General features: G+C 49.5%; 2 protein-coding genes across 2 annotated transcripts in view; both read left to right on the top strand.

Annotated features, from left to right (window-relative positions):
- Window positions 1-20: 20 nt before the first annotated feature.
- Window positions 21-4,515, top strand: tmem51b (transmembrane protein 51b). Its single transcript, XM_055509072.1, has 3 exons — window positions 21-1,429; window positions 1,945-2,368; window positions 3,368-4,515. Exons 1-3 carry the CDS (start codon window positions 1,426-1,428, stop codon window positions 3,786-3,788), a joined length of 849 nt encoding a protein of 282 aa, XP_055365047.1. The 5' UTR covers window positions 21-1,425; the 3' UTR covers window positions 3,789-4,515.
- A 149-nt stretch (window positions 4,516-4,664) lies between these two features.
- Window positions 4,665-26,106, top strand: part of skib (v-ski avian sarcoma viral oncogene homolog b) — a 27,054-nt gene continuing 5,612 nt past the window's right edge. The window contains exons 1-2 of the mRNA XM_029151762.3: window positions 4,665-5,569; window positions 5,642-6,712. Coding sequence (XP_029007595.1) covers window positions 5,822-6,712 — 891 coding nt within the window. The 5' untranslated portion in view covers window positions 4,665-5,569; window positions 5,642-5,821. The remainder of the gene's footprint in view (window positions 5,570-5,641; window positions 6,713-26,106) is intronic.

Genomic DNA, 26,106 nt, shown 5'->3' with positions numbered 1-26,106 from the left:
ACACCTGATTCAGGTAAGTCACCCATGAAGAGGGAAGTGCGAGCGGGGCCGAGGTAAGGCCTGCGTCAGGTCACGTGCCCGCCATAAAACACACTGGGCAGGTATATTACTATGGAAATGACCGGGTCGATGATCCGCTGACCCAGGGACAGGTAGTGGAGCTCAGGGTTAAGACTTCCACGCCGTCAGGTGCGTCCGGATGAGCGGCCGTGTCGCACCTGTGGAGGGACGGGTCCTCCCCCACGGCCCACGCCTGCTTAGCGAACGGTGGACGTCCTGGCTGAAGCTAAGACACGTTCACGTCGGTCATTTGCTCCATTAGTAGCTGCGGACGCCGCTTCAACAGCGGTAGACGAGTAAAGGCCGCTTCCTGATGGCGCGGCCAGGACACACCCACGCGCATCACTGCTGCGTCTGCTCCGTCCCGGACCCCAGTCACTAATGCGAAGTTTTTAACCAACAGCTGCGATTAAACCAAAGTGCTGAGTCCGACTTCAAGCCCTTTTCGGTGTCAAAGCGGGCGAAGGAGCTGAAGCAGCAGAAATCCCGCAGACTTCAGTATCTGCAGAGAAGCAAAGGAAACACCTGGTTCACCGTTATCACTGCTACGCTGGGACCAGACTGCCGCGTGATTCAGCGAGCAGCTCTCCATCCTGACCGCACACACGCGGTGCATTCAGGGCACCTGCACTGCTGTGAGGCAGTCTCTGCTTATCCCATCACTTCTGGGTCAGAGGTCAACCTGCAGGGCGTGGACGGTTGGACTTGGCCGCGTTCCGCTTTGAGTGATGTGTGAAGGCCGTTACAGGCGTCTGCAGCTCCAGAAACTGGAGACCTGAAGACTGAACGGGTCGCGTGTCCACCCCCACACACACACACACACCCACACACCCACACACACACACACACACACACACACACCTGCAGCCACCAGCTGTCGGGGACTGTGTTCATGTGACACGCCTCCATCCGAAGCTGCAAAAAGACTGGAGTTGGCTTAAACTGCATATTTCATAAAATAGTCTGCTGTCAGCAAATTGTAGTTGTGTGTCACAATATCTGACTGAAAGCAAAGATGCTGTGGGTTTAAAAGCGAGTCTGCTTCTAGGTTTTTTTGCACACGTTTTCTTTTTCAGTTTGTGGAGCGTTACTAGCAGTGAAATGAGCGCGTAACTGCTTATTGTGCGGCGTGTGCGAAGGGAGATTCCAGTTGGGATTTTATTATTAGGATGATAATAAAACATTAGATCTCACTGGTGACAGCAACAGGTGAGTGCTGCCTCATATTGTTGCAGATAGTGTTTTTTTTTTTGTTTTTTTTTTTTGGCACGTCTGGAAGACCTGCAACCCTGGAACCAGTCCGCTTCCAGCTATGCAGAGAATTATCAGCAAATCCTGGTTCTCCACAGCTGTACAGGTTTTATAATGGGTTTGTTTAGTTATCCTTATCTTTTGAGTTACACAGTTTCTCAGCACGCCTCATAATGCGCCTTGCATGGATTCCAGTCCCATCACTATTTTATTTGGGTATCACCTCATTGTTTGCGCTTCAGTCATTCCTTTCCGTCCTACTGGTTGTCGGGTTTGTGTTTGTCGTGTTCAGACGTGTGGACAAACCGATACACACAGTTTTTCCTTCCAACCGGTTTCCTAAACACACTTTTCCCAACCTGTTCTGCTGTCTTCTAAATTCCTTGGAGCTGTAACATCTCGGCGCCCTTGCTGCTTTTGGACAATGCGCCACGCTCCTTATCTCCCCCATCAGCTCCGATGTGCACATAAACCTCCCTTTCATGCACCTTGTACTGTACCTACTATTTGTGCGTCGCTCGCTCTACGACTTCCTGAATTACGCTCGTTTCCATGTGTTGTTTCCGCATGGCTTCATTTCAACGCCAGACCCATCTGTTCATCATGTCAAGTAATTGATCGCTCTCTTTTCAGCGTGTCCTTCAGAGATGTGTTCCAGTCGGAGCATATGCGGCGCCACCAGACCTCCCAACTCGCGCTCCTCCAGCTCCGGTGCCCATTATGCCCTCTGCGCCCTGGGAGTTGGCCTCATCGCTCTGGGCGTCGTCATGATCGTGTGGACTGTGATGCCCTCGGAGCAAGGAGGCTCCAGCGGCTCCACGGCCCCGACAGGCAACTCCACCGCCGGGCCCGGGAGCGGAGGCAACAGCGGGCACAACACGGACCCCAAGAAGTCCTCGTTGGTGGCCATTGTGCTGGTTGCAGCTGGAGGAGCCATCCTGCTCTTGTCCATTTGCCTGGGACTGAGAAACAAGAGGAGGACACGCAACAGGCGCGACGAGCTAGCGGCGGCACAGGCTCCTCTACGGAACCAGGTCGTTCAGCCGCAGGAAGAACCGTAAGTGTCCAACAATTGATTATTAATTAGACTTGTATTACCTGGAAAGGTGCGACACAGATGCAAATTAATTTATTTTAAAAATGTAAAGTGAATTTACCTACAGTAACAAGGTCTACAGTAAAACATATTCTCAGAATAAAACATTAAAATTAAAACAGAATAATTATAAGCACATACTTTATACCCACAGTGAATTGATTTTAAAATAGGGAGAAATGCATATTTTGCACACAGAATAACACAACATAATAATATCTTTAGCCCATTATTTAAAATCTCTCCTTTTGCTAAATATTAAAACCCAGTTTTGAGTCAGTCCAAATTTATCATTTAGCTCAAGCCTGCCTGTGACCCAATAAACTGAGTGGATAAGCAGTGAATGTACAGTGAGGTCAGGACATAAAACAAACCATACAGAGCTCTCTGTGGCGAGGACCGGATCAGTACAGAACCACAGGTAAAGTGCGGTGAAGCGTGTTTGAAATCACCAGGACATCATTTCTAACCGAGTACCTGAGCATTAAAGACCCCGGTCAGGGAGGTGGTCTATTACTTTAACTCCTACAGAGGAGGACTGCAGGAAGGGTCCACTGCAGTGAAGTGGCTGCAGGACAGTAAAGCCTGAACGTGTGGGTTCTCACACGCTCCCATCCGATTTGATGGAGCTTAAGAGGATGTGCTGGCGGGAATGGGATAAACCGCCTAAATCCAGGTGTGAGAAGCTTGTGGAAGCACATCCCATAAGACTCCAAGCTGTAATTACCAAAGGGACTTTTAAAAAGTATTGACTCGAGGGTCTGATTAAGTACATTAGTGATATTTTGATTTTTAATGCTTCACAAAAGATGGATTTGGACTTTTCACAACTTTTGACAGCTCAGTGAAATGTGCAAAAAGTCAAGCGAAGCCTGAAGCGCCTCCAGATTTAGCCTGTTTCAGGACAGATTCAGCCTGTTTTTGCAGCTAACGCACGCGTTCCCGTCCCGCCTTTTCCAGAGGTCCAGACCCAGCTGCGTACAGCGTGCCGAGCTACGAGGAGGTCGTCGGCAGCGATAACTACCCGGTGCGTCAGAGCAACCTGCGGCAGAGCATCACCCAGCTGCCGTCCTACGAGGACATCATCGCCGCCGTGGAGAGCGAAGGGGCGGCGCCGCCCGCTGAGAGCGCCCCCCTCAGCGACCGCCCACCCGCCGGCGAGGCCCGGGCCGACCCCGCGGCGAACCCGCGGGTGCCGGTCCGCAGCAGCAGCCGCGCCAGCCGTTTACTGCGGCCTCTCCGGGTGCGAAGGATCAAATCGGACAAGCTGCACCTGAAGGACTTCCGCCTCCAGATCCGCACCCCCACGCAGAACCCAGTGACCATTGAACCCATCACTCCGCCGCCGCAGTATGAAAACAAGATGCCTGAGCTACAGTAAGGTCTCTTCTTATTGCCTGTTCATGGTGAATAAAGCATCTCAGGATTTAATTGAGTTATTACATTTCTAAAAACCAATTTCAGGGTTGGTATTAAGTAGGTTAAACGTGGCTGCAAGCAGCACAGCAGAGGCTGAAATACGAATAATTCGAGTGAAACTTCATCAGCGAAGCTTGTGATTGGCATATTCTATTATAATCCACCGTTAGGTCTGTGTGCAAGGATCAGCTTTTACAGCTTTTATACGTTCTGCTGTTATTAACGTTCAACCTGGGATAGTTTCATTTTATTTATACCCAATGGAATAATTTCCACATCACCAGCAATGATTCTAGTTCTGTTTTCATTATGTTGATTATTAGTGGTGGAACATATTGATTCAAGGGGAAAGAGGGGACACTTGTTTTTGAGGTTTTAAGTGTATTACGTATCCTATGCATCAGATGCACAACGTTTTGTGATCACAAAAGGCAGTGAGGCCAAAATATGTGTTTCATGTTTCATCGTGTTTGTGAAGGCTTTTTTTTTTGTGAATTGTCTTTAAATACCTTGTCTTAAAGTGGTTTATGTTCTGTTTTTGTAAAACAGTTTAAGAAATTTATCATTGGATTTGATGTTAGAAAGCACTGCATGTGTCATTATTATGTATTTTATAGTGTTTAAATGTTAATAAGTTTTACTGTGTTGCAAAATGTTTAGAAAGGTGATGAATAAATGTTTTTCTATTCTGTGGTTTTCTATTTTTTATATCAGACTATTCAACATGTGCTATACATAAGTTGTGGCTCTTCTGATGATTCCTAATATATATATTCACAAATTTCCTTAAACTGTATTTATTGGATAGAAGTCTTGTTTTTCTATTTTCATCAATTCATTTGATTTTTTTATTACTTCTTTCATGTTGTGGCGTCATGACAAACTCCATTTTGATTTTCTGCTGTGCTATGAATTCTCATCTCTGTGGCCATTGGCTGATGTGTAGCGCCCTCCTGTGGTTAAAGGGATGAACGACCAAAAGGTAAACATAAAGTTGCGGTTTCACCTGAAGCAGAACTTGAGTACTATAAATGTATGTTGAGAGTTGAAAAATGCCATAAATGTGATACTTTGTATTAATTAATATGCTGATTGACTGATGTGAGAAGTACCTTAATTCTGAGATTAGTGAAGTTATGTTTAACCTAAACATCACCCAATAATTCAGATAATTTGTACATACACTTGTGTATACATTTTAAGTTGTGATTAACTAAAACTAAATGTAAAACTAATTTAAAACAGTGGTTAATGCGAAATGAAAGTGCTGATGCTGCTACAGTGCAAATTATTTATGCAGTATATTTGAAGACACTTCTTTTCTATTTACTCCAGTTTTACGTTTTTCCTCAACACATTCTAGCTTTTGACGCAGACATTTGAACAAGCAAAGTTTTTTTTTTTATATTTCCAGGTATCAACTGTATTTTTCTGAGCTCCACCCTCGCCTCGGTTCAGAAGCCTTTTTCTTTTCTCTTTTTTTTTTCTTTCAAATGTGCAGCTGCCATGTAGTCGAGGGAGGAACAGCTGGCTGAGGGAAGAGCCAGCCCGGGGAGTCAGTCACATTCCTGGCTGGGATTCAATGACTGAACCAGACACAAACAAACAGAGAGGGCGAGAGAGAGAGAGAGAGAGAGACGCACTGAGTGAGACGGGAGACTGACTGAGCCAGACGACGCAGACGAGGCATATTTCGGGCGCACATTCGGAGTGCGTAAAACCGCAGGAGCGCATAGAAACATAGTAAGTGGTGATTGTACGTTTGTAGGACTTTTGCGTCTCGGAGTTGCCGACTTTAATTGCGTCTGCTCGCAGGAACTGGCCCTATGAATTCGGCAGCCTTCAGTTTTCTGAATGGACGCGCTGGGAAGCTCCTCCGGTAACGTGGAAATGCGCGTTATTGAGCGCGTAGCCGGATGCTGAGGACGCCCGACGCGATAGGTCAAATTCAGCGTTCATTTCGAAGTTCGGACTCTCTTTTCAAGCAGCTCCGAGATGGAGGGGACGAGCTTTCAGCCGCATCCAGGACTTCAGCAAACTCTGAAGCAGTTCCACCTGAGTTCCATGCGCTCCCTCGGCGGACCGGCGGCGTTCTCCGCCCGGTGGCACCAGGACCCGCTCTTCGGCAAAGATGGGAAATCCGCGGAGCTCGTGCTCACCTTGCCGGCCCAGACGCCCCCCGTCATGTCCGGCCCACTTTTCATCCCGTCCGACCGCTCCACGGAGAGGTGCGAGACGCTCCTGGAGCGGGAGCCCATCTCCTGCTTCGTGGTCGGCGGCGAGAAGCGCCTCTGTCTGCCGCAGATCCTCAACAGCGTGCTGAGGGACTTCTCCCTGCAGCAGATCAACTCGGTGTGCGACGACCTGCACATCTACTGCTCCCGGTGCACGGCGGACCAGCTGGAGATCCTCAAGGTGGTGGGCATCCTGCCCTTCTCGGCTCCGTCGTGCGGGCTGATCACCCAGACGGACGCCGAGCGCCTCTGCAACGCGCTCATCTACGGCGGCACGTACCCTCCTCGCTGCAAAGAGTCGGGCTCGCTGGAGTTGCAGCGCACCGAGGGAAGCTTCAAAGTGTATCACGAATGCTTCGGCCGGTGCAGGGGCTTGTTTGTCCCGGAGCTGTACAGCGGCCCCGGCGCTGCCTGCGTCCAGTGCATGGACTGCAGGCTCATGTTCCCACCGCGCAAGTTCGTGGTGCACAGTCACAAGCGACTGGAGAACCGGACGGTCCACTGGGGGTTCGACTCGGCCAACTGGCGGGCCTACGTGCTCCTGGACCCGGACTACACGGGGAAGGAGGAGAAGGGTCGTCTGGAGCAGCTGCTGAAAGAGTTAAAGGCCAAGTATGACCTGGCTGGAAAGCTGTCCAGCAAACACTGCAGAGTGAGTGTTTAATCTTAAATCATTTGTTTTGTTTTGTTTTGTTTTGTTTCTGTGGGCAGCTCAACATCTTCAGGCCCATTACTCCCTCTGCATTGTTCAGAAGCTCACTGCTCCATTATAGTATGCAGCGTTTATTCAAATTAAAAATTTGATTGCAAATCAATGGACTTATCACATCTACCCTGCACATATATGCACACTTATATATAAATATATATTTATACACACACACAAAAGGTGAACCATCAGCTGGAGCCTTCAGCATCTCCCCCAACCTCCCAAACTCCCCAGGGTAACCCAAGGGCATCTGCATTATAATATATAGTCCTGATGATATATTTTATTAGGGAGGAGAGTGGGGGCAGGGACAGCCATTATGGTGCCACGATGTGGGGAAGGGGCTACGGGTTTAATGAGGTTTGCGATATGTACGTGTGTGTGTGTGTGTGTGTGTGTGTGTGTGTGTGTGTGTGTGTGTGTGTGTGTGTGTGTCTCCTTCCTGGTTCCTTGCGTGGGTCAGGGATGTTTAGTGCGGACAATGGGGCCGGGAGAAGAGGTGGATGCTGTGTCGTCACAGAGCAGCTGCTGTGTGGGACTCTGCTAATGAGTGGACGTCTCTGCGTGCATCACCATGGCGCTGCACCAGTCACGTCTCGCTCGGTCCCAATGCTGAAGGAAGGGTGTAGAGACAGGTCTGAAACATAAAGGGGGAAGGTTATCGGTGACACAAGAGGTGTGGTTGTGATTTAAGAAGCGTCACACGTACAGTATGGCCAACGCTGATTTATGCTGTCTTTCCAATTGGCCACAGACTCCACGCTAACCTTTGCGCTGTCTCCTACACCTGTGGCTGATTTCTACCCTGCACGCAGCAGGCCTTGATGTATCTATCACGCTGACTCACGCGTGCTTTCAACATGGTGCGTCCGTGAACGACGCGGCCTCAGTGTGTGTGAGCACCGCGGAGGCCGTTTTGGCGGAGGGGGCGGTGCGCGTTTGCTGTGGTTCAGTGTCAGCCGTGTCCCAGTTAGCAGACGGGCCCGGTCCTCGGGGAGCCGCACACCAGTGCTCTCCCATACATCAGCCTGACAGGGCAAGCTGCTGAAAGGCCGGACGGGCGCTCGCAGACTGCGCTTGGCTCGTCTTACCCAGGAAACAAAAAACCCAGCCTTATCAGGCTGCCTCAGCCTCCCTCTCTTGTCAGAGTGTTTTATTAATAAGAGAGCGCCTCGAAGGTTGCCTCCTCAGCCTGTATCGGCTGTCTAGACTCCCACCTCATCCACTCTGACTGGCTGTCGAAGACGCAGCACAGGCCGAAGAAGATGCTGAGGAGAGTGCTGTCGATGGGGCTTTATTGTGAAATAGTCCGGAGTTTTCTGGGGAGATGCAGAATTAACTGTGGCGTTAGAAGGTGACTCATGTTGAAAACCCGCAGCCTCCTCTTGGCAGCAGGAGCTGGATCAGAGCGGGGAATGAAACCTTGTGAACCTTTGTGTCTGTTTTGCATCAAATGCAGCATTTGGTCCTTTAGGCCTTCGCTTAATGTGCAGATGAGGGCATATTGTTGAGAGGAGGCTGCAGACTCTCATTCAGAAGATGCAGGGTGTGTGAGCCAGGCCTTGACATGTGTTGTCAAAGGGCCATGACCCCTGACCTTTCCCCAAAGACACTGACCCAGCCTTCCCCCATTCTTTTCACACCATCCAATCACACGTCCTTGCGTCCAGTCCACCAGATGGCTGTCTGATAAGAGGACATACAGTGCTCAGGTAACAAACACTGATTTGAAATGCAGTTTGATTTCCAAGGTAACAGTTAAATCCAGTCATTTCAGTGCCGCTGGTCTGAAATCCTCAGACATTTTAAAAAACGGACACACTGTAAATTTGCATGTAAATTTTATGCAAACCTGAATTTCAAATAAAAAACGGCTTGCTCCGTTGTGCTGAGCCGTGCATGTAATAATTCAAATGGCAACTTCCTGATTAGCATGAAAATCTTTAAGAAAGAGGATTGGAAATGCAAAAACTGCTTAAAAAAAAGCTCAAGTCAAATACTTCCGAGCATTACTGTAAAAAAATAAAATAAAATCAAAGAATAAAAAGAAGTGAGGGCAGCACAATCAGTCATCTGACTGAGTGGAGAGGAAGAGGAGGCTCTGGAGGACCGCGCCGGCCGTCTTTAATGGGATGGATATTAAAGCCGTTCAGCTGAGGCCAATTTATGCCATTTCTCATCACATTGTTCTCCTCGCTCAATGAAATTAGCCGCTAACCTGGAGCAAACCGATCATGTGCGCGTTGAAGGGTAAAAGGTTGTATGTTCCTAGTTATTAGCTGTTAGTAAACGGACTGAACGAATGGAAATACGCCCCGGCGCCTCCTCCAGCAGGTAACCGCGCGTGGATGTGTGGTCGCCTTCACGTTCGCGAGCGCGTCTGCGGCTAAACTGGTAAACAGGCCGGTGGGTAGTGACTGGATCAGCTGCGCGGGCCAGATTATAATGAGCTCACTGCCGGCTCATTTCCATTCCCATCTGCCTGTCGACCTCTGGGAAGCCCTGGAAGTTGACACGGTGCATCCCTCTGGTCCTTGACGGGCCCGTCCGCCCAGCATTACCATAGAAGAAGACCCAGCCCGCCCACGTCACACACAGCAACGCCGAGCCCACGAGCAGCGGAACCATGCGTTTGTTCCAGCTCTCTGTTTTTTATCCTTCGCTTAAAATCATTTTATTGCGAGCGGTTGCCTGAAGTCGACCCCCCCCCCCCCTTATACCCCCCTCCCAGCCCCCCAGTCTGGCTGCTGCACGGGGCATTTTGGCTGCAGCGGGGACGGCGCGTCAAGGCAACGGTGTCACGAGCTCCTAAAGGTTGTGAACTCTATTCAGGCCGCGGTGACCCCCGTGTTAAAAGGGTGTCAGCTGGGCTTCTGTCACGGCTGATGTGTGCTAAAGACCTGCCGCCTCCTTTGTCCGAGGGCCGGCCTTGCGGGGGCTGTGAAGTGCAGCCGTTCCCCTTTGTGGCCGCGATGTTTCTTTTGGAGTCTGCCACCTCCAGCCTCTCCCTTGGTGGGAAATCCACGTCTGAGCGTTTGCCGTGTGTCACCGGCTTCCCGGCGGTGCGCTCAAAGACAGATTGGAGCCTGTGGTGGTGTCTGCATGTCTGAGAGAGAAAGGGCTGGATGATAATTCAATATTACTGTTTATGCCTTCCAGCAAAATAATATAGTGATTATAGTGATTAGATACTGAAGGCTTGTTTTACAAATATAGAGATATGCAATGTATTACACAAATACAACTAATTGCTCTGGGTATCAGTTTTGATGAGTGGAAGATAACAGAACCATTGTCATTGTGTGCTTCCACATCATATCAATGTACAGTAGCTCGTTCCACGGTTTCGCTTGGTTCCCCTTCAAACGCCGGTGACGGCGCACAGCGCCAAAGTGTAAAAGATGTCTTGTGTCGCCCGTGGGCCGAGGGGGGGGGGGGGGGGCGGTGATCGGGGCTAATCAGCGATGATGAGCTGAGGGAGGAGATTCGCCCTGGCTGCGACTGCCGTCTACAAGCCGGTCGGTCGGTCGGTCCGCCGGGCTGTTAGCGGCGGAACAGATGCCTGCATTGGGTTAGTGCTATTCCACAATCATCATCAATTCCTCCTCGATCACCTCCTGATTTCCAGCGCTGTGATTAAGAGTCAGGCCCATCTGGTGCGGAGACAGGAAATCCTGGAGTCTGCATCTGCTGGCTGAGCTACTAAGCTGCTGTAGCTGGGGTTGGGTGGAGGGGGGGGGGGGTGGCTGGTAGGGTAAACTCTGATAATCCTACATAACTCCTGGAATGCAGAGACCTCAGTGCGCGTCAGACCCCTCATCTGCTCTGGACAGCATCTCCAGGAGCGCAGAATCGCTAAGCGACGGCCGCCTCCTCCCGTGGCCACGCTCGAAGCATCCTCACAATTTATAACCAGTCCCCCTGGAATTTTGTAATTAGAGCACGCATTAGACATCCTGCAGAGCATGTTTCACGAAGAAGCCAGCAGAGCGATTGCACAAACCAGTTCAAGTGCTTCTCTGATGAGACTTCCGCGGCCGAAGACGCTTCATTCACCCCGCCTGCATTTTCTTTGTCTCTCCGCCGACGACCGCAGGCTCTGAGCCGCGTGGCTGTTGGAACACATTGGAGACGTGCTAATGGAGCTGCAGCCAGAGCAGAAGTAGGCCCTGCTGGTGCCATATGACAAATCGGCATGCTGCTCTCGCCTACAATCCGCCCACCGGCCACCTCCAAATCTATCGGGAGGATTAGCTCGCGCGGCTAAAGCAAACAGACTGCTCAGCGCTCAGACGGCGCCCGCTCCAAGTCCTGTTCGTGCCTCCTGTTTCGGCGGCTGGCGGATCACAATTGGGCCGCCGTCGGTTCACTCGCAACTGGTGCCAAGTCCCCGCGGAGTGCCGTGTGTGGCGGCGGCGGGCGGGAAAAAAAAGGAGAAGGAATGTTTTAGGGATTTACACTTGCTCTTCGGGATATGCATAATTTATTTTGGGATTAGGATGTTGTAGATTAACTGGTGAATTCTCAGATGAGTTCACAAGACGACGCCCGGGGGTCTGAGGGCACTTTTTGTACCCGTCCGCTCGTAACACGCTGAGCTCCGAGCTCGCGCCGGGAAAAAACAAATCATTTTCATTACAGACCGGCGTTGTGTATGTTTGTGCGCGTGGGCAGGTGTGTACCTCAAGATTTCGAGGCCTCAGTCAGACTCGTCTTCGGTTGGAGTCTGCTCCGTGCGCTTGTGATTGGAGGGCGGCTGCGGTTGCTAAGCAGAGCTGCTCTTCCTGTGCTAAATAAGAACTTCGTGCTCTCTGGCTGGTGGGCTAAGAAGCGTGCCAGAACACACACACACACACACACACACACACACACACACACACACACACACACACACACACACACACACACACACACACACACACACACACACACACACACACACACACAGTCTTCACAGTGCATAGACCTCTTACAGTACAGAGACCTCACCCTCCTCCATTCACTGTCCATCCTCTTTCATTGTGACCTCCGAGCTATGATTTGCCGAGTGCCTTCTCCTCCTCCTCCTCCCTCCTCCACCCGCCATCACGCACCTCTCCCACCGGTCAGCGCCGTACAAAGCTCCCCTCTTCATCACTGTCTGACACCTCCTTTGCCCCCGCCACCATCGCTCACCTCCTCCATTTGACACCTCCTCGACCCTGGAGGACACACACGCACAGACGCGGGCTCTCCTCCGCTCCTCCACTGAGATCTCCTACTGTACTCCCCCTCACACTGCATTATACTTAGATCTCCACCTCCACTGTAGTGAGCGCATGCTATATCAGTCCGTATTCACGGTGGCCTACATACCCCGCACATGTATTGCTGCGCTGCTTGTCTCAATTTGAAGAGATGAAAACTCATTTTCCATCAGTAGACAAGTAGACATGTTATAAATTAAAAACCAAAAATAGATAAATAGACTGACAGATACTGTCCTCTCTGAATGAACCGTCATCCAACATGTTTAATTTCCTTCATGTAGTGGTTGTAAGGGTCAAAGTTTTAGGTTGAAGAGCAGAACAATCGTGGAGTGTTGCTGAAAAGCCGCGAGCCCCCGGGCTCCCCCTCAGACCACCTCGACATGCTTCCTTGCAGAGATGGAGCAATGCAGCATTGTCAGCAGGCACCCGTATCAAATGAATTCAGCACAGCTGTCCTAGCAGACTCCACTGCAGTGTGTGTGTGTGTGTGTGTGTGTGTGTGTGTGTGTGTGTGGTTATTTATTCAGTATTACAGTCAAGCCAAGCTCCACCGCTGCCACTCCTTCCTCCAGCATTATCTGATCAGGTGGACGTTTCTCCCCCTCCGACCTCGTTAGTCTCGTTCGGCTCCTCGCCCCAAAAGCCGAGAGCGTCGCGCCGAACTTGGCCACCTGCCCCGCCCCGCTCGCCCCTCGCCCCTGCTCTTTCTCCCCACAACAATGCAGCGGGGGTCTTCATTTACAAAGACAGGCGTACAAATGGGCCGCGATTGCTCACATGCCGGGGACGCCGCTCCCCCCGCCCCCGTTCCTGCAGGTGCCTAATGGCCGCAGGGTCGTCCGGCGCTGCGTTCAGCGTGTCGCCTGCCCAGCGGGACCGCCCTCCTCCCGCGCCCGCCGCGTTGACAGGCGTCTGGCTTTATTTCTAGCCAGTCGACAAATGCAGACACAGACGTCCATGGCCTGAAATAGAGCAGGCCTAGCCTTTAACCCATAATGACTGCAAGTATCACAAGCCTTGGGTTTTAAGAAGCATATGGCTGTTGTGAAAACAGAGCCAATGCACACATCATGTAAAAATCCTTTTCAGGTCCTAACAATGAATTGTTTCCATTGGTGTGACCTCTAATGATGGATGCAGCCCTTTATTCCACAAATGCGTTATGGGTTTGAACCCTGCAACAGCAGCATGAATTAAGGAGGTATTTTAATATTTTATAGTTATTCAACTTGGACGTTGTAGCAGCTGAATGTGCTAAATCAAAGGCGGAGGCGCTCGTTTGCTCAGGGCATCTGCCCCATATGGAATGTATGAATTATTCCAGAGGTTAGGACGGGGCATTGTTGGTGCACTCATCCTCACAAAGGCACCCATCTCTGCACGTCCATATTTAATTCAGCCCCTTTCACTTGCTAAACTGTACAGGTTGCTGACATAATGAGTCCCTCCAAAGAGATTAGTCGCTCCATCATCAACACAGCTCCCTAATTTTTCTGCTTTTGTTGCGGAACAGGCTGTGCTAAATGGGATAAAGGGGCTTGGCCGGACACAGTGGGAGGAAGTGGCTTTTGTATTGCAAGCAGGTGCAGTGGAATGACTGGGGTATTTTCAGACGCACGTTAGCGCGCGTGCGCACGCCCGCACGCATGTTCGCGTCCCTGCAGATCCGCGTCTGGCCGGACCAGGAGGGCACGGCTGCGGCTGCAGCGCGCCAGGAACCTCTGGAGCTGGATTTGAACCCTCAATCACAGGGCTCCTCGGGGGCTTGCAGTAAATTCTTCAGGCAAATGGTTTTCTCTCCGGTGCCTCCGCCTCCGCCGCTCTCTCTCTCTCTCTGCTCACATCTGGCGAACAGCGCTCGCACCCCTGTCATCTTTTACAGCGTTGAGGTCATTTCCACCCTATCGGTAAAGTGGAAACACATGATGTGCAGGGTTCAGCCTTCATGGGGTGGGGCTAGCGTGGGCCAGCACTGACACAGCTTTACAGCCAAGAGTTGCCAAACGGCCTCCCTGCGGAATGCCTCTCACTGCCAAATTAAAGACTTTTGTGCCAAATAATGGTGGAATACATAAATGTACCACTTCTATATGCAACTGCTATAATTAGCCACATTTTTATGCATGTTAATGTCTTCCCTTCGATACAAGACGGAGCAGCAAATTTAAAAAAAAATATATATCCAAGCTCTCCAAACATGACTAGGTCCATAATGAATACCAACTCCAGCAGACGTGCGCCGCCCTTTGGCGTTCGCCTTTATTCCTCTGTCTTCATTCCTTTTCATCGTGTGACTGATTGCAGCTGGTGCTCCTGCAGAGTCGGGTACCGACTCTGGCAGAGGTGCGGGATGAAGGGTGTGTCCTCCGCTTTAATTGGGATTCTCCTTCAACGATAATGCGGATTTCCTCAATTCGGTCCGCTGCCGCATCGTCCTCCTCCGAACGCTTCACACCACAGCTCACAGTGTTTGTCATTGTCAGGAATCCGAGCTTGTGTCATTTGTGAGAACTCGGCTCTGCCATCTGACGCGTTCTGCTTGGTTTCTTAACGGCGCATTATTAGTATCAGCCTACTTTTTATGGCAACATTTTTCCTACACTGCACTAAAATGAATCAATTACTTGCTCGTCAGAGTTCTCGCACGTTGGGAGAACACTCTGCTTTGCAGAGACTTGACTTGCTAAACATGTTGCCCCTCTTGAATAATTTGCTGCTCTTTGGAATAAACAGGCTTTTAATGGACTTTTACTCTCTCGCTACACGGATCTCAGTGTGTCTCTGAGCGAATTCCAGTCACACTGTGGTTTCCATTTTGTGGTAGACAGAGCTGCAGCGTAAAAAGGGGTGGGCTGCAGTCAGTCGGTGGCTGTCTGTGGGTTAGACTCCAGGCAGAGTGGCGGCTTTGAGCAGCTGCATGGATTTTTATTCCCGCTGTCCGACGTGGGCTCCATCACAGACTGCAGCAGCACTCGTTATTGAGGGCACACACTCCTGTGCCGCGCGCCTCTGTCCTCATTACCTCTGCAGCAGCTTAGCTCGCTGCCTTTGTTCTGTCTCTTGGCTTGAAACTGGAGGATATGGCGAGAAGTGCTGAGGCTGCACTTAGCTTGGCTGCCCACAACTTCTGCCGCACAGAAGAAAACATAGTACAGACAACCCCCCCCCCCCCCCCCCCCCCCCCCCCAAGCCTTCCTGTCTACATATTTCCCACAAAGCCAAGGCGCTGGGGATGCTCCAGTTTGATTCATCATCCTGACTTAGATGTAGGCCGGCTCGCTCAAGGCATCTTATATTCAGTTTGGAGCCTTTACTGCTTTTGTCACTTGTCTGGGTGAAATATTTCACTCTGAGGTGTATTTGTGCGTTGGCCCACTGACCAAATGCCCTCATGGCCAATCTGCTGTGTGAAAGGTCCCATAGACTAATTCCTCAGAGGCGTTAAACAGCAGCCGTTCAGAGTGACTGAAGGAACACTAAACTTTTATCACACTAATAACCCACAGTCACAGCTAGCCTAATGGCTTAGACAGCCATACCAGGGGTTGCCTGGAGGTCAGGTTGAATTGCAGTGCGTAAATGGTAGATTCCAGCGATAGATGTGGTACAACAAATAAATAGGAAAACAGGAGGTGCGTTTGAGGTGAGCAGATAGAGAGGAAAGATGCTACTAGAAGTGCAGATAATCACTCTTATAGATTTACAGTAAAAGAAAGCCATTGATTGGGCCGCTGTTTTATAACAAGGTGATCTGTGATCTCAGAGCTTGGACTGAGTCCGAGAAACAACTCCTACACAAGTGAGTGAAAAGATCTGAGTTTGCCCAGAGCACGGTGAAAACATCGGTCCGAGAAGTGAGTGATGACTCGTTAATGGAGTTCAAATCTACACTTTTTCTCAGACTCCTCTCCCTCCGGCTGAGGTGGATGGGTCCTGAGAGTGTTTGTTTTAGGTGAAGTCAGTGCTGGAACAGAGAGCTGTGAACCGCAGGCCAGACTGTGGTTCTGCGGATCAGCGTCGACCTGAATGCAGACAGTCCTGTTTGTTTCGCCTCTCTGTTTCTCAGGGAGAGATTAAGGCGCTGCCGACGACCTGCACTCACGCCCAAGTCACGCAAATCGGAGCCTGTACCTGGGTGTAGTCGCCCCATCTGGACTTCACCGCGCTGCAGATGAAATGGCGAGGAGGGGAGATGGTTTCAATGGCGGGGCATTCGTGTGTTCTGTTCTTAGCGTTTTCATAAATAGCAGTTTTTATGTGGCTGAGGTCAACCTCTTTTTTTTTTTTACTAGACTGGAGAGGCAAGTCCAGAGGCAAGGAGGCCTCCCCCGGCATCTGGCAGCCATAAAAGGGGGAGCAGGAGGGTTTTTAGTGGAGGTTTATGGGATGGTAGGGTGAGACATTGAAGGCAGGAGAGACAGAGTGGATGGTGGACTCTAGTTGCCCCCAAGCTGCAAAGCTTCCTCCGCTGTCTGAATGACAGGTCAGAAGTTCATTGCCTTGTTTTCATCCTGCATCTGCCTTGTAAGGGGAAGGAGGTGACCGCTGGTTCAGAGTTCGAGGGCAAAGGATTTAATGTCACCGTGAAGCTGTTGTCACTGCCTAAAATAAAAATATATTTAGGACAGGACGTCCTGCTTTCAGTTTAATGAGCTCGCTGTATTTTTAAATGGCTTCAGAGGACGGTAGTTGACTTGTTGTGGCGTTGCTGTCAGCTTGTTATGCTGTGCAGGAGACCAGACCTGAGTCCTACAGATGGTGCAGAATTATGTGGCCGCATAAACACTGGTGATTCAATGACTTGGTGTTGTTTGGGTATGCGTCACCCTCTCGAAGCGGCCTGTGCACCACGGAGCAACGACAGATCCAAATTTTCTCCAGAAAAAGCCTCGCAGGCGGGCGGTGGTTTGCACACCTGACCCAAGGAGAAATGGTACTGGGGTTTGAGGGGAAGTGAGATTCTCATGGAGATTTCAGGGATGAAGACACTCCTGAGAGTCTCAGTTATGTTGTGCTGGAAGACCCGCCTGAGCTGGAGCTGCCTGGTGCGTCTGAAGCTGGACGCTCAGCCTTATAGGTTTTCCAGAACGGGCTTGTCATTGCAGAGGACTGTGCTACTTTGCCGACTCTGGCACTGATATCTCCCATAGAGATTTCATCTTTTGTAATGCTGCAGCTGCGATGTATTAACCCTTTCCTCCCTTTTAGGCACTTAGGCGATATCTTGACGGGATTTTTGGATTCCTCTTTCTGAGCCCGTGAAGCCAGCTTGATGCTGCTGATACAGACCCTTACATTAAAAGTGAGCCAAAGCTTCACTTCTGCAGCTTCATGTAAACGTCTGAATAAAGTGCTGACAGCAAAAGGCTGAGCGCTTGTTTGGCAGGCATGCCCTTGTAGGTTTCTGTGTCACTCAACTCTATTAAATTTTTAATCATTTCCTTGCTGTGGTATAGACCTCAACATGGCTCTGCTCAGTCACACACTGTTTGGGCGGCTTCAACTCATAAAAGAGGAGGAATAAAAGGTGTAACTTAGGGATTTTCGCTCATTAATGAGAGTTTTTTTTTGTACTCCATTCCTTTTGACTTCTTGCTGTTTGTTGACGTGTAGAAATAAACCCAGCATGAGTGGATGCTGCCTCAAACCGATGCCATGTGTCTCTATTACAGCCCCACAGCAACACGTTTGTCAGCATCTGAAAGTTTATTGGCACATATTGTATATGAACAATGGAATCAATTAAATCACGTGGGAGGCAGAAATGCCTGTAACCCGATGCCACTGTGTGATAGTCAGACAAAAGACAGCGTTAATGACATCTGGGCTGTAGGTGATTGTGTTTTGATGTTCTGTATCCAAAACAGTAGTTTGATTAATAAGACAATGTCCACAGTAACATGGGAGATTGTCAGAAGTAGCTGTGGACTCTCCCAGCGACAGACACCACAAACGTCCGAAAGGGTGTCACTGTCATTCCAAAGTCCTTAGTCTAGGTCATTAGCAAGTCCTCAACAATTAACATGACAATAGCATTTAAGATACTTTTTCCAAGAACATTGATTGCACTTGACATACTTTCAAGAAAGCATCAAAGGCACCTTCAAAGGCTGCTGCGGTATAAGACTCCAGCCAGAGATTCACTGAGGGCCCCTTCAACATTCTCCAGCCTGTTTATCCGCTCACGCTTTGCATCCTGTCAGCGTCTCACTCATTGGGTAAAGGAGGGGAATAAAGCCACCGGCCTTTGATTGAGAGGCTGGAAATAAGGGAACCGGCCCCTGCGTTTGCAGCTCTGTCCACTGCAGTGATTCAGGGGATAAAAATGTGGCCTGTGTCTCTTTAAGAGCGCTGGCCTGTCTGCAGAATGCATCAGTCCTGTGGAGCAGACACAGGCCAGCAGGAGGAGATGGGGGGGGGGGGGTGAGGGGAGGAGCGCCAGGCTGTGCAGAGGGAGGCATGACGGAAGGAGGGAACAGCCGCAGTCTGGGCTTCCAGCCTCCTGGCTAGACTGCTGAAAGTTATTATTGAGTTCCTGTGTAGGGCCTCACCTCCCTGTGGCACAGTCCTCCGTGCTCACCGCGAGGTAGACGGGGCGTGCAGGCGCGGCGAAGGCAAGCGCTGGCAGTGCACCGTGCCCATTTGCAATGACCTTATGTGCAACAATTGGAGGATAATTTTGCTCGATTGTGTGCTTTCGCGAGGGCGAGGCCTCCCGAAAGGGCCGAGAGCGGCCGCACATGCTAACAGGCCCACAGCTGCTCGGCGGCAGCTGAAACCGCCGCAGCCGATCGCTGCTGTCTTGAGTTTCAGTTAAGCAGACACGTCCTGTTTTCTTAGGAATGGCCTTAACTAGTCAAGACAAGAAGGTTGGCGCTTCACCGCTAAGCAAGCAGTGAAGTAAATCCCCTCCTAGGGTGCTAAGTGACGGGTATGATTCCAGGACAGTTGGGAGGAGGATTCAGTCAGTCGCCGTCAAATAGCGTTGTCTTTACAGTAAATGTCTTGTTGGACCAGGAAAGTCCATGAAGATTACACATTTACTGTTGACATACTCAGGGCTGTGCCTGCCTGCAATGCTAATCCCCCTCTCTCGGCCCACCGCGAGAGAGGCAGACTTATATAAAGCCCCGTGCTGTGTATTCGTCCCGAACCTGCTGCTGCTTTTGGTGATACTCCCTTAAGTTGACCCAGCTGCCGCCCGGCCTACTGCACCGTAGTTGTCATGGCACTGGCTCGCGAAACCCTGGAACCACGCAGCACCTGAGGCCCGGCAGCGGCCAAGACCAAGGTTTTTCTGCACATATCTTCTGCAGCGTGTCAGACGTGGCCTGATTATTTCCACCATGTGTCTTCATTCATTATCAGTGCAGTGCCGACCCGGGCAGGGTATGAAGGAAAGCTGGGGCGAGGGGGGGGGGGGCTGACGCTGGCGCTGAAATGGGTATTTTGTGGAGCTCTGTTTGTTGAGTCACAGCTTAGTTGGGCTCCACTGTTATGTGGTTGCCATGGAGAAAAACACAGGCTCTTGTGCAATAAAATTATCCAGGAAAAGACATTTCCAAGAATTTTTTAGAGTCAAGAAACAGACGGCAAATTGCAGAATTCATGAGGTGCTGTGGTCCACCACCCACCCCTTTCAGCCCTCCATTTTAGAGTGCTCGTATTCATTTTATGGAAGCTGCGAGGCTCGAGCCCTCTCACCTAATTACTCCTGTAAGCAGATATGTTTTCCTACCAATGGCTGAAGGAAACAAACCCGGTGTTTAAGGATGGAATGTGTGATCTTAGGAACGGATGTTGTGGGTGTTTTATCCCCTATTTCCCTTACAGACAATTCCTTGAACAAGTGGAAACAAGTGAAATGCTATTTGATCTCTGTCAAATATTAGTGTATACACACACCGTGAGGTCCTTGTGCGCTCGAGTTTGACGGCTGCTGCGCCGCAGCGAGACAGCTAACGTTTTTGCTAACGTGTTCGCTAACGTTTTCGCTAACTCGCGGCGGTTAATTGGTAGCTCGTTTCACTTCTGTCAAGGCTCCTCGCTGCTCTTTAACATGAGGCCTTTCAAACGGTTTCCTGTCTGTGTGAACAGAGCCATCTTTCACGTAGTGCAGCGTTCACGTGGTGCCATTTAGCGCCCGAAATCCCTAACATATAGTAGTGGCGGCGTGAAAGGCAGCGATGCGCGGCTTTCAGGCAAGTTCAAAGCTAATTGAACAAAGACGGGTTTTGAGTGATTTAAAAGCCACACACAAGGGGTCTGGAGCATTAAGTTTAATAGTGTTTCATTGTTCAAATGGTCACAGAGCCGGTGTCAGTGCAGAGATTAGGTTTTCTAACCTGGTGACCAGGAAGGCAGCTTTTAAACACAACGACTCCAATGGTGTCTATAAATTTCAGCAGGATTTATTACCTTGGTTCAACCAATTAGCTCCCGAGCAGTTTCTCAGGACGTGTACTGTGTTGATGTGATCACATGGGACCCTGAGTGAGCAGTGACCCTAACTTCACCTCACCCACAACACAGGTTTTATGGTCTCCTCCCCTAAATGCCCCCACCCCCTGCCCCCTTCCTCTCGCACCTCTTACCCTCTGCTTTTTATCCCATTTCCACTTTTCCAAGTGAACCTGGCGCCTGCCCTCTCCTCCGATGGGTGGGGGGGGGGGGGGGGGGGCATGTGGTCATGTGTCTCAGCTTACCATGGAGGCACGGTGGTACAAACCGCAGCACAGCTGAACGGTGAGCTGCTTCACCTTTCTTAAAAACGTCCCTGCCCTTTAGTGGCCTGTTGGTTTCATGGCTGTTGCTGTTTATGGCGATGAGATCAGCTGTGTGTTGCTGTGATGATGGTTATTATTTCTCAGATTCACTTATTTAAAGCATTTATGAATTTATGAAGTAGAAAAATTGTCTAGTTTAATACAATCGTTTAAAGGTAAATTCCCTTGTGAACTTATTGGCTATTTTATCCCATGTAATCCTGTATTTTTCAACATTTTTGGTTTTGAGGAATACTATTATCACGTTTACAGAAATACATTTCTTAGTTTTAGGTATTATTATGGACAGACATGCTATAGTCAATTGTCAGTTGTTATAATGGAGATGTGACTGTCCATCTGGCGAGTCAATCTCCCAGACACTGGAGGTCGGGACCCAGACTGGGCTCGGGCTCCTCTAACTAGCAGTTGCTTTCCCTCGCGTCGGTCCGCCAGGCCTCCTCCTGCCCTGACTTCTGCACCACGTCTGGCGTCTGAGGGAGGCGGAGAGGAGTCATCCAGTACCAGGTACTGCGGGTGATATAATGGTCTGTGTATTTGGAGCTGTTACTGTTTGGGTTGTAGAGAGGTTATCCGGTGACATTTTAATCGTCTTTCTGCCTTCTTTGCTGTGGCATTAGTATTAATCTGCAGGATTAAAACTCAGCCGGTCAGACACTGGACTTGCTGTCTTGTTGTAGGCATTGGGGGGGGGGGGGGGGGGGGGGTTGCTACCAGTGAGAAGGGCAGGCAGGGCTATGCTTATCAGTTAAGGAGGTTTTTTAAGTATAATTATAAAGAGCTGGAAGTCAGGATATTTCAGCTTCTTGTGCTGTTTGAGGAAGTCACCCTACTTCATGCACGTGTTGTACTGTTGCATCAATATACAGTACTAATTTATTAATCTACCTAATAATGCAGTATGTTGTAGTTGCTTTTACAAATTAAGACAATTAACCTGTTTTTAACAGCCTGGAATATTAATTGATATATTAAGGATGCCTTTAAGTTACGCAAATTAAAATGATGTCACGTGTCTTTTGTAAGTCATAGTTAGTTTAAATACACTGAGAGACACTGACAGAGAAGCAGAGGAGGGTCAGTGTAATGCCAGTGGATTAAGCTTACATGGCAAAGATGGCGTTGGCACTGCTGCGCCGCAGAGATCAAGTTCTGTGAAGGCACGCACACATGTAAGTCAGGTTACAGCCACCGAAGGGCTGCCGCATTCACGGCTGCAGGATTCTCCATCTCAGATTTGACAAACACTGATTGGGCTTTAATTTTACAACTTAGTGAAAACAGATAGAACGTATTAAGGGTATTTTACTGTAGATGCTCACAATGAATTTGCTTATAAATAATTACATCCCAAATTATCACACGCTTTCTTCTTTTATTTGCGTTGTTCCTGAAAGTAGTGTAGCATTAATGCATTTGGAGCAGGAATTAATTTTCCCCTTCATGATTACTAAATTTATTTCAGTAAATGCAGCGCCTTTCCCTTCTTGCCCCTTGCGCTTTCTTTGTTTTCCTCCTCAACCTTCGTCCCCTCCAGCCTCCTGGTTAGCTCTGCAGCTGCTCCTGCATTATAAGTGTGCTAAATATGAATAGAAGCAGAAAGGGGTTGCGTGTGTGTGTGTGTGTGTGTGTGTGTGTGTGTGTGTGTGTGTGTGTGTGTGTGTGTGTGTGTGTGTGTGTGTGTGTGTGTGTGTGTGTGTGTGTGTGTGTGTGTGGTCTGTCCCACTGAGTGCAGGACAGAGAGTGTGCACACTTTAATTCCTTTGCAAATACAGCCTTCTGTCTTCCCTTCGATTGATAGAGAGGCTTAATTCCCGTATTCCTGTAGTTCAGCAGGGGAGCTCAGACAAATATCTGCTGAATGTAGCATGTGCGGCTAAAAATATACCAGCCACAGAGCATGTCTCGCTTCCTAAGATAACTTTGACTCGCAACCATACCAAACATGCTCATGCTAATAATGCATAATCTGTGGAGATCTGTGTTCCGTGTCTTTTAGTTTAGGGTTTCCACGTCTGCTGAAGTAAATTACGACCCATCTGTGAGGTCACACTCGGAGCGAAAGTGCGATTCGGAGACTGCTGTCAACGTATTGTAAGGAAGGCTGGCATGCAGGCATGTCCTGTTATTGTGGCTGCCATGTTTGGACCTGAAATGGATTTTTTTTTTCTGTGTGCAGTATTACAGTAATCTTTCCTTTTGTCTGGGCTCAGAGATCTTTCGATTCACATGCAGGCAGTCCACTGCATTCAGGAGCAGGTTGTTTTTTTTTACTGTGTAATATAATTGAAGCATGTCAGCCAAAGATTATAGCAAATGTCATCTGTCTTACTGGTTTTCATTCGCATTTGAATGACTTGAATGAAGACTTGAAAAGAAAGTAATTAAGCCAATAGATTAAAACACACGAACTGTGTGCCCTCGCTGGAAAAACTCTCCTCTCATTGCATAGTATTCAGTTCACCATGGCAAAAGCTGTTGTATAGAAACTTAGACTTGATTTAAATATTTAAAATGATTGATTTATTATTCATCAGTATTTTTCATAGCACCAAATATTATAATCTGAGGGGTCATCTGTAATCAGGAATAACAAGTGTAGTGATGTAAAATTGGTTTTCCTGCACACATCTGTCATTCCATGTTCTTCCCGACTGTAATCTCAAGACCTTTTATGAGCATGAACTGTATGAAGAGTGTTGAGAAGGGAGCGCACTTCCTCACTTGGCTCCCCTGATAATTAGTTGTCCACCAACAGCTGACTTTGTGAATGGATAACAACCGCAGTGCACCGCTTTAATGCTCTGTCCCTCAGCCCCGGAGCCATGCGCGAGGCTACCTGTGCACACCTGATGGGATGTTTTCCACCTTTAGCAGCTCATCCCGCGTCCTCCTCGGACCTCAACCAGTCTCAATCCCAAAGATAATTAGGACAATCCGATAAGCTTCGCTGTAATGCCGACCTCGTGCGTCGTCCTGGGGCTCTCTTTGCGTGTCCATTCTGTCGGTGCGTCTATATAAACAGCATGTCGTCAAGCTGAAGACAGTGGAGACAGGATGAATTGATAAATTAAACCTACAGAGCAGACATGGGAGCCCGTGCTGTGTCTGTGTGGGACAGGGATGAAGTTTCAGGGTGGACGGCAATCATTTTCCCCCAGCTGTTACGAGGTGACCACAGGGCTTTATATGAATCAAGGGACCGTCACACAATTTATGCAGCGAGCGTTGAACCGATAGCTCACGGCATCCCTTCGACCGTGCGCACCAAACTACAGCGATCACATTACTAAAACAAGTACTCTCTCACTTCCAACTAAGGCCGGTGCCCGGGCGAGCGCTGCCAGTTGGTGTGCCCTTGAGCACGACAGCGCCCCTGCTAAGCACACGCCGATCTGGGGATTACATTCAGGGGTTTAGGAGGGAAAAGGAGGCTGTAATCTGAAACTGTTGTGTCTTGTTGCCGTGCACTTTTCTTAATGCCGCGCTATCGCGCTTTGGTGTTGTATGACTGTTGTTCGAGGAAGTTCAACCGAGGGAACTAATTTTATCTCGCCAGATAAGTGCTGTCCCATGTTTTGCTCTCGGGGTAATTTAATTGGAGTTTTTTAGCGCCGCGGCAGATGCCGGAGGCTTCGATCTGTACAGTAAATATGACGCTGAGGCCAATATCCGCTCTCGGGGAGAGCACCTGCCCGCCTCTGCTGCTCAGGAGCCGATGTTTCCAGACTTCATGTCCACGATTGTACTGTAGCTTCACGCTAGCTACTAAACACAACAGCTGCTTCTTCCATCCTCCATCTTCTCACCTCACGAGCTTTAAACCGTCGACTTCTGACGTTGCTTTACAGTCGCATCTCAAACAGAAGGAATGAACGTGCGTGTCTCTCCATTGCACTGGGACGGAGAACTCTCACAGACGGACAAGACACCACACTGACAAACTGACTGCGTCTAATTGTGCAGATCAGAGGCCACTAAGAAGACTTTGTACTTGTAGTCTGGACTAATGCTGCAAGTGTGACTTTTGGTTTAGTCTGAGGTCACGATCGTTGATTAGATTTATTTCCAAGCAGTTTGATTCCTTCACTTCCCCCCCCTTTGCACAATATGTCGCTCCTCTTCAAGCAGGTCAAACGCTGGCCTCCTCTCACAGATAGCGAGTGATATGTTGCGATGTGTTGTGTGTCTCAGTGATTATCTTCCATTCAGGCATGGAAATAGCTGAGGCTTATCGTGGTATTACCATTCCATTATAAGGCACTAATTAAAAAATAAAGCATGTCTACTCTTGCCCAGCTGCTATTAGACCCTGTTTAGCCTACAGGTTTGCTTTGAAACGCGCCCTCATTACAGCGCCTCAAAGAAATATCATACAATAGCGGGTTGAAAAGGGCAATGCTTGAATGGAGTCTTAAAGGGGAGGCTGTACTTGGCCTTCAAGTATACATTCCTTCAGCTCACTGCTTCCTCTGTGGTCCCGCTCCTCGGGCCCACCCCCCTCCCACTCAAGACTCTGTTCCCACAGGGGACTCAGCCAAAGCAAACTCCTCAGAGGAAGTCTCCCTCTCCCAGCCGAGCGAGGGGGAGGGACGTCCTATCATCTGGCTCGGTGGAACCTGCTAGGCAGTAGGATGTGCGAGGAGGGTGTTATGACTCCGTGGCTATGCTATGTCTATGATGTGGCGGTGAGCGAAGCCCGTGCGGCTGCGCTCCTGTGAGGTCAGTGTCAGATTTAGCCAGCAGGTCCCTTGTGGTGTCTGGGAGTGTCTGTTTTCTGACTCTATTATGTCTAGTGCGCATAGCCTTCCTGAAGCTGCAAAACCTCAGGGTAGAAATAGTATCAGACGTGCAGACATCCTTTGTCGGGAAAACAGCGTTCACGACGGTAATTACAGAGTCTGATTACGGCGGGGCAGCAGTTCTTAGCTAACCACCGGCCTTGAGTCAGACAGGTGAGGGGTCGCGTCACCTTTGGCGAACAGGATCCAGTCAGCGGGAGGCCCGGGTTAAGAGAATTAACCTGTAGTAGCGGAGGCGTGTGTGTGTGTGTGTGTGTGTGTGTGTGTGTGTGTGCGTGAGCGTCGGCTGGTTAGACGGGTAGAGGAGACTATTGTGAGTCACAGCACCATAAGGGGAGTGTCCAGACAAGCACATCACACACCTCACGCAGGTGTAACCCTAGCTGAAGAGACACAACACAAATTACAAAGGAATGTTTTCTTTTCAACAAAAGCAGGCTTGCAGCCAGATATTAAAGAGTTATTTTATGACAATGTGGAAGAGGCGGCTCCGGCGAACA

Source organism: Betta splendens, chromosome 5, assembly GCF_900634795.4.
Source record: "Betta splendens chromosome 5, fBetSpl5.4, whole genome shotgun sequence".
Classification (NCBI taxonomy): Eukaryota; Metazoa; Chordata; class Actinopteri; order Anabantiformes; family Osphronemidae; genus Betta; species Betta splendens.
The sequence above is the reverse complement of the archived record's forward strand: the minus strand, read 5'-3'. Positions and strand labels throughout refer to the sequence as shown.

Coding starts and splice junctions, on each gene's coding strand:
- tmem51b (XM_055509072.1), top strand. Junction 2,369..3,367: donor GTTCAGCCGCAGGAAGAACC/GTAAGTGTCCAA, acceptor CGCCTTTTCCAG/AGGTCCAGACCCAGCTGCGT.